Source organism: Myzus persicae, unplaced genomic scaffold, assembly GCF_001856785.1.
Source record: "Myzus persicae strain clone G006 unplaced genomic scaffold, MPER_G0061.0, whole genome shotgun sequence".
NCBI lineage: Eukaryota > Metazoa > Arthropoda > Insecta > Hemiptera > Aphididae > Myzus > Myzus persicae.
In genome coordinates this window covers 309,776-323,218 of record NW_019103900.1, presented here as the reverse complement: position 1 = coordinate 323,218, position 13,443 = coordinate 309,776, and the positions used below count along the sequence as shown (strand labels likewise).

General features: G+C 35.7%; 1 protein-coding gene across 1 annotated transcript; it reads right to left on the bottom strand.

Annotated features, from left to right (window-relative positions):
* Positions 1-692: 692 nt before the first annotated feature.
* LOC111036102 lies at positions 693-11,640 on the bottom strand. Its single transcript, XM_022318003.1, has 3 exons — positions 11,597-11,640; positions 7,820-9,027; positions 693-1,866 (listed from the first exon to the last, which is right to left on the bottom strand). Exons 1-3 carry the CDS (start codon positions 11,638-11,640, stop codon positions 1,445-1,447), a joined length of 1,674 nt encoding a protein of 557 aa, XP_022173695.1. The 3' UTR covers positions 693-1,444.
* Between the last annotated feature and the right edge of the window lie 1,803 nt (positions 11,641-13,443).

Sequence of the window (13,443 nt, the reverse complement as noted above, 5' to 3'; positions counted from 1 at the left end):
TGAAACGAGATAAAAAATCAAAATACGATATATGTTTTTTTTTAAGCCAAACTTTTATGAAACTTGTAAGCGTATTCTTAATACCAGACTGTGATTAATAAAATTATAAATGGTAATAACGGAGGACCATAGAGATTTAGTTACTAGTTTCTGTATTAACTTGTATACTACTGTATTTGATTATATAATAGTCATTGCACTCGTCGTATACCAACGATGAAGTCTTAGGTATTAGACTTGTCCGTAGTTTTGGAGTACAAATGGTAATCTCGTGATACGAGAAAATTTCAACCATAGTCCATAATATGAGTAGGTATATATTATTATGATTACCATTATTATTGAATCGCCGGGTGATCAGCCGGCGTTAATGGAACAACATGTGGTTTTACAGGAATCAAAATATTATATTTCAGTACAAAAAAAAAAAAACCACGCATTAACGCTATAATATTTACAATTTTAGAATGAAAAAATAATACAAGTTCAACAAAACATGATATTTATAACAACTAATTTTGACTAGTTTCGATAGGTATATTATAAATAGTATAAAATCAATAATAATAACTAGACAACAATATTATAAATTATTAAAATATGTATAGGAGTGGATATATGAATTATAATATAATAAAATATGGATATGCGATAACAATAACAATATTATATATTATGTGTATTAATGTATTGAGTAATAATGAGTGTGTATTATTTACAAGTTACAATTTAGTTCAAGACCGTATAGTGCACTTCCGGTGTGTGCGACAGCATTTAAATCACGTGTGTCGCCGTTCCGATCGATCTCGCAAATCGGTAGGACGAGCACTATACAATAAATCGGAACCGGACGTGCGTGACAATCGACATCGATGTCGATCAAACTCGATGAACCATTTATCGGTTGATGACAGTCTTTTGGGTGATGGGTACATAAACGGATGGAAGTTTTCTCATCATTGCCACCCAACCATCGTAACCTTATCTCAGGCAGTTCTCAGAATCTGTGACTCCATTTGAGTTTTTTTGCAAAAGAGGTGCCAACGTGTGCAATTGCAGGCCAATTTTTTTTCAGCTCCACATAGCTTTTTCTTCTTTGTAGCAAATATTGTATGTCTTATGTATATTTACATTATTTGCATACATTTTTTAAAAATATATTTTAATATTTTAATTAATTACAAAAATCAGAAAGTTAAAGTATACCCTGCTGCACACCAATCTCATTTCACCCAGTCTTCATGACCCTAATCCGGTACACGATGGTATTAATTATGGTATCTGAAACCGTTTTCGTTCTTTACCGGTACCAATACTCAGTCGGACTTTGTGTGTTACTCGCACGCCGATCACCTCACTAGATGGTGAAGAGGTAAATGGTGGGCGTGAACAAACGATGGTGATGCTGTCACTGTCACTGTGATCATCTGGTGCTCACAACCGGTCAGTCGACCGTCACGGTGATCTTGGTGAACGTTTGCCGGACGCTGAACTCGACGTCGTCTCGAAAACCGGCGGCCAGCGACCGTTGCCAGTCAGCGTCGGTCGGCTGGTCGTCCAGGTGGTCTTGAAAAGATAGCCTCTCGAACGTCAGCCGGAACGTCCGGAGCTGGTCCAGGTGGCTTGCAGACGCGGCCGCGGCCACGTAGTCGGCATTCAGCGGCAGCGTCAGGTCCAGATCGCGGAGTCGTTCGCAGCCGGACAGCATGTCTGTCACCCCGGCCGCCGTCGTCTTGTCACAGTAGGTCAGGTCCAGCCGAAGGTTGCGCAGCTGCCTTATCTCGCCGATCCGGCGCAGGACATCGTCCGTCACGTAAGGGCAGTCGGCCAGGCCCAGTGATTGCAGTCCGGTGGCGCTCACGAGACCTGTGGTCAAAAACCAAACAAAATATTGTAATTTCCATCGACAATGTGTTTAACATAATATTATTGACATTCAAGATTTTCAAGGAGAACAATTCGACGAATATCGAAATGGTTGCACCCGCAGACCCTATACTACTATGGAATAGCAACGAGTGTACTTAAATCATAACATCATAGAGGGTGCTTTTTGTTTACTCAATATATATGTATATTATGTTGCAGTTTAAGATATAAAGATGTATAGAATATTGTATTTTGTCGTTAAAACAGTCTACATTACTGTTTTTTTTCAACCCCCGCTGGCCTGGTTATGGTTTTAGTCGTATAAAAAATATAAAGCAGAGTACAGACCATGATATTTCTGAAAACGGTTTTAGAGCAACATTTTGCGTATTATCTATGCAGAGGTTATTAGGGTTACGGGATATAGTAGTAACGTCCTAGTATAAGGTAACATATATCACATTCTGAATTTATTTGTTTGGCCCCACCTCCCATTTACAAATTCTGGGTACTCCACTGCCGGACTCGCATCAAACTTCGAGTCCGATACGTAACTTCTTGGACGCTTAATATTAATCCGATAAGTACATCGCAATAAACTCCAATTTATAATACCTATGCCGTTAATAATTGTTAGAGTACTGTACTGCAATCATATACATTTTTGTATAATATTAGTTCTCGTCGATAAAAATGCATAATTATTCAAAATCAGTTCATTCTTTGTGGAATGCCCTGCAATACATTATTATTGTTGTTATAGGGACACGCGAAAATCATGGAGGTATATCGTGATACTGTCGGACTTGAACCGCGGGGCTTAAAATATTATAATCTAAAAGTCAGAGAAAAATCTCGCAATACCTACACCGTTGTTGAAACGAAACGCGTGCATCATTAAAATTATACGTATAGACATTGATATTGCGTGTGTCAGACGTTGATTAAACCGATCAATTTTAATCATAAAAACTATTCACAAATCAAATATACAATATAATATACAGTAGTTGATTGTTTAGTATGTATCATAAAATACGTAGGTAGAAGGTACTCATTAGTGTTATTTTAAACATCACTTTGTACAATATATTCTATATATGCGCATAAGAAAATTCGCAATTATCTATTCCAGTTGATGACTGGATACGTACATTTATAGATGTATCTACTTTTTTCAAATATAAACCTATAAAAATTTCCTTATTTTTTTCATTTACAGGAATAATTTCAGAGTCTATAACATGGTTCTAAACAAATTATAATATTTCGGACTCTGGTAGGTATTATATGCGAAGTATATAACCTTAAGCTACAGTGATTCCGTACAATAGCAGAAGCCAATTGCATTGTTCACCGTGAGATCGTCGATCGAGTATAATAATAATATAATATATTATGATAATCGTATAAAACATTGTGAAAATAAACTACGTCGTCAGCATCCACGGACAAAAATCATAATAATAATAATATCCTACCTGATCCGGAGAAAATTACATAAAACAAACTCAACATATGATTGTTTGTAATATATTATTATAATATTATACAGTGCTTCAAAAATCGATTCTTATTGTTCGAGACGGATATTACATACAGTAATATATATAATAATGTTGTAAACATATAGATTATAGTTGCCTATTGTACTTCCTATAGTGTTCGTGAAAGGAATATGGAAGACAACCGCCTGTGCAGTTTTACGTTCCTTTGAAGTCGGAATATAAATACATCCTTCTTGTAGGCATACAAAATATATACGACCTATATAAAAGGACACAAGGATGTACTCGTCGTAACGTGCAGCTCGTATGGTTCCGGGTTTGTTGAAATCGATTCGTGATGGCCTTTATTCAATTGTGTAGTTTTTGTTTTTTACGTAATCCTGATTTAGCTCACCACCCACCATAATAATATATATATATATATAATAAACATATCTTCTACTGGAAATGCTATATACTACTGCCTGTAAACAACTAGTTCGACTTTTGATCAATCTATTCTACTAAAAAAAATTTGCACGGTATTATTGTGCGTTAAGCGATGTGGTGGGTGAGGATTCAATGGTCAATTTTTTTATTTTTTTGAAAGAGGAAAGTGTAAAACAACATAATTCACAACATAATCTATACCGTAAATACCGTTTACAGCAAAAGGACACTACTCAAATTTTGGCATATTTATTGGACTTTGCATATTCAATAATTGTGTAGGAAATTTTCTTCCAGATCCAATATGGTATGAATGTTATTTACATATTGTGATTCTTTGCCTCGTGTATTTGTAGATTGCTATAAGGATTTTAGTGAACTCTGGTGATAATATGTGAATAGTCACAATAGATTTCGTTGAACAAAAACAAATGTTTATATTGTTACATTTAGTTATACTAATTCATAAGTCACAATATTATAGTATTTTACAATAGCGAATGGTTTCAATTCGAATGAAATAAAAGACACAAGTCATTTAATAGTTATTTTGTGATGATAAATTATAAGTCATCAAACTAAAAGTAAAACGTATTTTTAAATATTTTAAAACTCTATACAAATACAATCCAAAAAAGCGGGTAAGTGAACGTCTCTCTGCTGTACACAAGGTGTCTAGTAGGTCGCTGTAATGGATGGTATTAAATTTGAGTTCAATGATATGATGTCATTGAATATGAAAAACGATTCTCAGCGTTATGTTACGTAACATATTATGGTGTAAATTTTAAATATCTACAGTAATTCGTTTTTAAATTACAACAAAATAAGAAAATCTCTTCATGTGAAATCGAGTGAACATTCAATGTTGTAAACATTTCAACTTCAAAGGCTTAAACAAATTTAATTTGACTTTCCAATAGACATTTTTTTTTTTGATGAAGCTAGACAAAATTATAAGGAATCTTGTATTACATTTTTAAACCTTAGATATAAAAATAAAATTTTTTATGGATTTCTAACTCAAAAAAATTTCATGATTTTTACGAGTTCTGTCAAAATTCTAAGTTCAAACGCTCATAAAAAATTATTGTGGATTTAAGCTCAATTTTTTTTTTTAATTTCCACTAACAAAAAATTATGAGGAACCTTGTATTACATTTACAAACTTTTTGACAGAGCGAACAAATTTTTTATCAACATTAACTTAAAAATGTCTGTCTTGCCCCCCGAACCCAAGGTTATTCTACTGGCGACAAAGGAACAACGGTTTGCTCTATCGTTAGGCGTGTTATAGAATAATGTTACAACTATTATTATTATTATTATTATCATCATCATCATCATTATGGTTGTTGTGCATAAATAAACACGAGAGACCCTAACGTTTTACCCGACAAAAATCTCGCGCGACACTACAGTGTGTTACACTATTATTTTACCATGCTAATAATTATTTATCGGTTCGCTTGATATTTGCGAACCCCGCGATTCTATGAGTTTGCTAAATATATAATGTTATATCTATACCGTTTCGCTTTCGGCGTGTCACAATACCTGGTTACGGTACCACAATACCCTGGTTTCGGGTATAATAATAATAATAACTATAATAATAATAGATCAATAATAATATTATTATCATACGACTTGCCGTTGCAGGACGACTATACGCGTGATAAATGTATATTATATTTATTGATATAATCCGATTTTCAATAGTCGGGTGGCTTATAACAACTCGACTAATATTGATTTATGTATGATAAAAATATAATCGTAACACAATGACTTCGACAGGTCCAGGGCAAAAACTGAGTGCAGACAATCGCGCGTCTCGGTCTCTCGCGGCGGCGGTGGGTAATAATAAAATAATTATTATCATTATTATTCAGAAATCGTTCGAAAAACATCGTATTGTAAAACACCAATAAATTCTACGATTCGTTCACCGACTAAATATATTTAAATTTATTTATTCCGTTTTAATTTCGGACGCCAGTGGATTACGAGTTAAAATGCAATTAACAAAATTTAAATATTAATAACCGTTTCGCTTATAGGGCGTCGTAGTGCCTCTGGTAGTCTGGTGTTTATTTGAATAGTAAATTCGAAAAATTAAGGCGGGCTTAATAATAATTATTATAATCAACCGTGGTTATTTTATCTCCTGCAGCATCGTGTAATATATTGTAATCGATTTAATATCGATAATATTATTAAAGGTAATTTAAAAAAAGAAGTTTTGTATCATTATTTGGTACCATATATTTATGTCATGTTTACGATTCGGGTACCATCATGACACTCAACATTAGCCCAAATTGTTTGCAGTCTCGTAGAAGTTAAGAACACAAGTCCAATGCCCCTTCTACCTACTCTTGTACCAATAGGTAGGTGGGAATTCAGTTAGGAACCGATCATTTTTAGTACAAGCTAATCACTTAAACTTTTGGGCTAATTAGCCCAACCAACATAATTGTATGACTCATCCAAACTCGTTAAATCGCGTTGACTTCGGCAACGTCTGTATTTGATAACGTAGTTTAATAAATTGTTTTGTCATAAACGCATAGTAGCCACACTTAGGTGCTGACAACCGTTGGGGAAGTGACTAAGAAGTGATTAGTATAGTTGTAAGGGAGACTTAAGTAGTTAAGTCCAATAGTAATTTAAATTAAATGTTAACAAAATATTCGTAAAAAGTTTACATTAATTAATTTAAGGTGGAAGTGCCCCCTGGTGTATTGTCATGTCTGAATATGGGCAGCATAAGGATCTTCTATACATAGGTAAATTATAGGTCCAATAACAATGGACTATGAATAAAATTTGATTTTAAGTAGGTCAGATTAGGTAAAGTAGTGAAATAAATAATTATAAAATGTAAGCTAAATAAAAGTTTATATAATGTTATCTCAACATATAAAATATGTATTAATACAATTAACATTTGTATAACATATTAAATACTAACATTTAATTAATTAATTAATTAATTAAGGTGATTAGATAATTAGTCAATATTATCATGGTAATATTTATTAAGCTTAAAGTACATATTATTTTTCCAGAGGGAGGTAAGTGTTCCATCATCCCCCCCACCCATAATCGGCACCTATGTCAATACTCGGTCTCAGGAGAACCCCATGATAATCAAATGACGTAAATTGTCGGTACAACAGTCATACGTGAAATGATTATATTCCTTAGCATTTAATCGGATGATGTTCGACCCACCCATACATAATTATGTATACAGGTAGATAGCTGCGTTATCTTGCTAAAACTACTGCGTAATTACTCATGCTCATACGAAATGCATTTTATGATTATTTTCAGAAGTAAGAGTCATTATTTATATAATAAACTGTTGGCGATCATCCTACGTCATACTATCCTTTGACGTATGTCAATATTTAATACGTACCACAAATTACTTTGATTATTACTACATTCACCCCCTTAGTTATAATAATATCACATCGTTTACATTCTTTTGCTAACTAGGCATAAAAATTACCTGCAAGCTTACTTCGTAGAGTAGGTTTATCATATTGTGTATAGAACATCGACGTTTTCAATCCTAAACCATAATATTATTATGATATGACTAGAAAGACTAGTTGAAAGTTTGTGAGACTCGTAATAGTTAATTAAATGGTGGCCTAGTGTAGCACGGTGGTGGTATTCAGTAACGTTTGGTTTCTGAATGCGAGCATCAGCTAATGTCACTAGTTCCCGGATGGGTGACCACCCAAGATTGTAGTGACAAATTCTTACCACACACACACACATGTCCCAACCAACAGTACCCTGCACTACCATAATAAACCTACCAAACCGTTAATTTCCATTATTTAGTGGCAAGATCAATAAAATAATAAAAAAATAATTATCAGATGATGAGGCGCACTACTTTACTTCTTCTAGCAGTCACCACCACCATAACAGCGTGTATTAGTGTACGTCGTACATAAGTTAATAAATAAATAAAATATATTATGACTTACCGCTGAGCAGGCCGTCGGATGTGACTTCAGACATGCCTTCCATGTCGAGGTGTTGAAGTGAATGCATCCCAGCTACTGCCGCGAACCCGTCGTCGTCCACTTGCCGCGCTGCCTTCATGGTCAACCGGCGCAACCGGGGACACGCCGGCACCAACCGCTTGTACGCGGCCGGGCCCAGTCCGGAACAGTCGGACGCGGTGAGGGCGAGCAGGTCTTCGGGTGTCTCAGCGGCCACGGCTGCAGCTGCGTCTGCTGTGGTGGCCGTGTCGTCCCAGTCGGTGACGGAGGCCGCGCTCCCGCACCGGGACATCGGGTAGACGGCGTACGCGTGTGGCGCTGGCCGCCGAATCGTCACCCTGAACTCGGACAGCAGACCGGCGCACGTGCGTTCCACGTCGTCCATGAGCTCGATCACACGATTGTCGTCTGCGCGGTCATGCGAGCACCTGAGCACCGGCGGCCGGTTGTCGATGTCGTCACCGCCCTCGCTACCGTCGTCACTGTCACTGTCGCTGCCGCCGCCGCCGTCATCGTCGTCGTCATCGTCGTCGCCATTGTTGTCGTTGCTGTCATTGACGACTACGTCGTCGCAACCTTCGTGGGCTTCAAGCATGGCAGACACCGCGTCGGCCACGTCGTTGGCTGTCATCACCACATTGCTGAAGCACACTCGACGGGCGCGGACGGCGGACAACAACCGTCGCAGACCTTCGACCGGTAGATCTGCGTAGTTTACGTCCCGACCGTAACCCACGTGCAACACTTCCAACGCGGGTGACGTGGTTCGGCCAAATTTATCACCATCGCTACGCTCGTTATCGTCGTCGTCACTATGTTCACCGCAGTCTTCGTCACCGTCTTCACTGACTCCTTCACTGACGTCTTCACCGCTTTCATCACCGGCGTCTTCGCCGGTGTCGTCACACCGCCTCAGTTGCCGGGGCACGTCCCGGTCAAAGTCGTACACATCCACCAGGTACAGCGACTTTACGTTCCGCACGTCAAACGTCCGCGTCACCGTGGCCGCCGTGTCTTGGCCACCGCGCACGAGCAGCGCTCGTTCCGACGAGTACATGTGGTGCTGGGCCACCCGGTACAATCGGTCGGTGGTGGCCGACGCCTGCAGAAGATCGTCAGTGGACTGCTTCCGGAATATGAACCGGATCATTTCCGGTGGCAGGCGGTCGAACACGCATTTTGGACACGATCTGTGGACATATACCCGATTACTATGTTATTATATGACGACGATGGTGATCATAATTTCAAATTATTTATTAGTGATGTAATATTGCAGGGATTCTCAAACCGTAGCACCACTGGTGGTACGCAGAAGGCCATGTAGAGGTAATACAAGCGGATATACTTCAATTTAATTTGGTTTTTAAAACCGACTTGTTTGGTTTTTCAACGAAAATATGGGAGAACCTATGGAGGATTCGAAAATTTTCGTTGTTCGAAATGTTCTCATATACTGGCTGGATAAGTTTCTCAACGAAACTATTCCCTTAAAAATCAAATGTTTTTTTTTATTATACCCATAATTTGAAATGTTAATGACTATGATATTACCTATGTTGGGTACATACTTTATAGTTCGGCCAGTATCAACATTTTTTTAAGCTGGTAAGCGCATACACACATTGTAAGTTTGTCTACGTTGATGTATGTAAATTTATATTTTTATATTAAGCAGTTTATAATATTTTATATAAAATTTTTACACAGATCAAATTTTACCATTATTTTAAACTTTTAATTTGTTCAACTTAAGCGAATGTTTATAATATTTTGGATTTGGAACATCGTTTTTCAAAAATTTCAAGTGTGTTTAATATGGCTTTCATTGGCGCTTTTAGAAAAAATGTATTTGTTGTTAAATGTATAATCATTACGAGGCGTTATCCAAAACTTATACATTCGCAGCTGTGAACATCTCAATAACTATTGTATGAAGAAAAAATAGCAATTTATTCTATGTTATAAAATAAAGCCGATGCTGTCAAAAACAGTTTTTTACATGGAACGTTGTCAAAACGTTTCACAAATCTCTTTGTAATATGACATTCGAAATTGGGTTTTAACCGTTAAGAGTTTTAAACTTTTTGTATATCAACTTTAAAGAATAAAAGAGACAATTTTTCACTCAATTTGGTAGCGATAAACTTTCAGTGGCTACAATAAACTTTTAGTAATTCTCGGTATTCCTTTTCGATTTTCTTAGTTCCAAAATACGTAAAAAAATAAAAACAATAAGTCATAATATCCGTAGGACAGTGACGAACGGCTTAAGAAAAAATGTGAGCTTTACCTTCACTGATAAAATATATGGCACCATTCGTTCGAGTTCACTTTATCAACTGTGGGACTTGTGACTTCGACGATCATTCAGTAGCACTTAATACGACCTTTTGACAACCACCGCTTTTTAGAAAGAATTAATGTTCACGTTATTATTTTTTATTTGTACCTTAAAATGTTCATTAAAAGAACTGTTTGATTACGCATATAATGACTATATATTATGATCATAACTGTACTCTTAAGTTATTAACGTGTCTACGTGTACCTCTGTGTGCCACAATTTAAAAAAGCCCATAAAAGATTATTTCGATTTTGGTTGAACAACTCGTGAAAACTATTATCCCCGGGCCGAGCCTTGTATTGGATTGCTAGGGTGGTGGATCTCAAAAGTTTTTTAGAAAGGATACAAATGATGCTCTTTTTTTAACTCTTCAACGTTTTCCCACTAAGCAGTGCCGAAGAGGATATGTTATAAGGACTTCACTCTTCTAGTGGATATACCCGTATTATATTTATTTTTACAAGTATGTGGACATTGCAGTTTCCCGCTTATTGCATTTTTATTTTTTTATTTTAATTTCAGGCCCTTCCGTCTACTTTATCGTTTCCTTCACCCTTTTCACCCCTTGAAGTAATCTTTCGATCGCTCTCATGGTTTCTCTAATCCTTTTAATAATGGCCTATCTTATGACAGCAGACGACTGTAAATTAAATAAAAATCGATTTCGCGTTATACTGATACAAGAAACTAGATTTTTTTTGGATTTTATTGCAACCTATAGTATGTTCTAGACAATAATACCCACCTAATAACGAACAAAGCTTACACAACTAGGAGCATAAACACAATAACATTATATTATGATCAGTCATATTGGATGTCTACACAGTAACAGTGTATATTAAAGTTATCACATATTCCCGTTAATGATTTATTGAAGGTTAGTGTAACAATTATTATATTATTTCATCAAAGTCGATAACATTGGTTCACAGTTCTACGTTTGATTTATGATGTTATACACATGTACACACACATGAATAATGTACGTGGCAATAACACACGAATGTTGTAGAGCAATCCAAACGGTATTCAAAAAACAAATAATTTATCAGTGAAATTTCGGCGCCAATCAGATATCATCACCCGCACATCGCTCGACTGCGGAGTTTTGGTATAAACACGTTGACACACACACACACACAACAGCCCTTTAAACTTGACATGTATTATTACAAAATAACGTCGATCAAAACAAAACCCAAAATAAAGACATAGTGGCGAATAAAATATTCGATCGGAAGAATACCTAACAATAAAAAATAAAATTATTATGAAACGTATGGGTGGATAATGTATGACTTTTTTTTCTTTTTTTTTTAGCTTTCAAACGAATGAAAAATTATCTGAATGATAGTCTTTTACGACGAGAAAAAAATGCATTGATTAAAATAACATTGTGTCACACTCACGCTTCCGTATTGTCCATGTTTTGTGTTGTAGTCTGGACCGACATGTGCTGAAGTTGAAGACGACCAACTTGTACCGTTAACTGTGGGACTACAAACTTTAAAGTCTGTACGTGTATTTAAATACGATTTATTGCACACGAAAAATACGAACTTCGCGACCGTACTTGAAATCGGATCGAACGGGAATGTTAATCGAGGAGACCACTCAGAAATCTGAAATGAAACCGAAATAAACGGACTACTGAGAGGGAATAAGCGAAAACCGGTCGTTTCGGCAGGAGAAGCTTATGAGCAGCAGCAGACAGGACACGAACTGAATATTGCGAGGTCGGTCTACAATAATAACATGTTGAACACACAACTAAGGTGTGCGCATTGAGTGACCGGTCCGTTTTTTTGTCTTATATATATACGCGTTACCCATCTGCCACCACCACTGCCACCACTTGCTTTTACGCGTTATCTGAGCGAAATAGTTCAGTGAAAACAATGTCATAATAATAATCGTAATAAATAATAATAATAGAGTTAATGATGATGATAATAATAATGGGTATTAATGATAATAATAATAATAATAATGATCATTTATAAATACATATTATACAGATTGATATTGTAATGGACCGTTCGATGGGATCGAAAACCGTATGGAAGGGCGCCGGCGACAGAGTACGCTGAACGAGGAAACCACTTTCGGATGATGCATGGTATTTCTTTACCTATAATGTGGTGTACGAAACGTGCAAAATATGTGATTTTCTTGTTGACCTCTACCGGATGTTTACATTGTTATTTATCGAAAGATTATTTGTATTCGATACACCGACAAAGAGATATTATTTTGATCTCAGCGTCGCGTGACAAATGCTCGAAATTGATTTTATCGTCAGCCGCTGTTAGAGGTGGCATGACAATGATATCATGGTATTATTATACAGGTGGTCTTATTGGGTATATTATAGAAAAAACAACTTATTGTGATATTATATGATTGGTTTGACTCAAACTTTAATTGGGTTTTCTGTCAAAAACAGGTGGTATATGATTCATGTTTTTTTTAACAGCATATTCGAAACTATTATAACACTATAAAATCCTACGTGGTTATACTGGTTACGGTTCAAGTTTAGATTTGCACTATCGCTTTATTTTTATAGATTTACCATTTACATTTATGGAGTACCCGTATTCGAATTCACACACTTTTCTCTGACTGAAAAGACCTTTGGACGTGGGTGGATTCGATTAACATAAAACCACTCGTCCGTCAAAGGTCAAATAATCCTTTGAAAATGTAAAAATTGTACTCACTGTTTATTATTATCACATATTTTACTTTTAAATCATCTATTTTACAGCTAAACATATTCTCAAACCTGAATAATTTCGATACATTATACAGATATTATAGAAACACAAATTATATTTTTCCCATATTCTACATACAATACTATTGTATATATAATTATGAACTATACACAAAGAAGGCAACATTATGTATGTTTATAATAAACACGTTTGTACGTGATTATAATAACATGAAGAATAATATTTTGTAATAATGCATACTATAATAATATTAAAAGTGTAATGTTATTATCGAATAAGAAAACAAAGAGCAATTTTTATTTTTTATTAAATGGTAACACAACTAAAAACTCCTAACACCAATTGCAAATACATTTTAAATAACTGCGACGTTTTGTTTAGTGTCAAACACTAATGAAATTTATTCTGTTAATTTTTCTAATTAACTGAAATTCGAATTGAAAGTTCTACGAATTAAGTATAAACAGTATTAATAAATAGCACTAAAGTAATGATTATTACAAAATAATGAAACT

What these genes read in the sequence shown, in the direction of transcription:
- LOC111036102 (XM_022318003.1), bottom strand. Translation starts at nt 11,640, where the DNA reads ATGTCGGTCCAGACTACAACACAAAACATGGACAATACGGAAGC. An exon ending in AACATGGACAATACGGAAGC is followed by an intron (nt 9,028 to 11,596) that starts GTGAGTGTGACA and finishes ATATGTCCACAG; the next exon opens with ATCGTGTCCAAAATGCGTGT. An exon ending in ATCCGACGGCCTGCTCAGCG is followed by an intron (nt 1,867 to 7,819) that starts GTAAGTCATAAT and finishes TTTTGACCACAG; the next exon opens with GTCTCGTGAGCGCCACCGGA.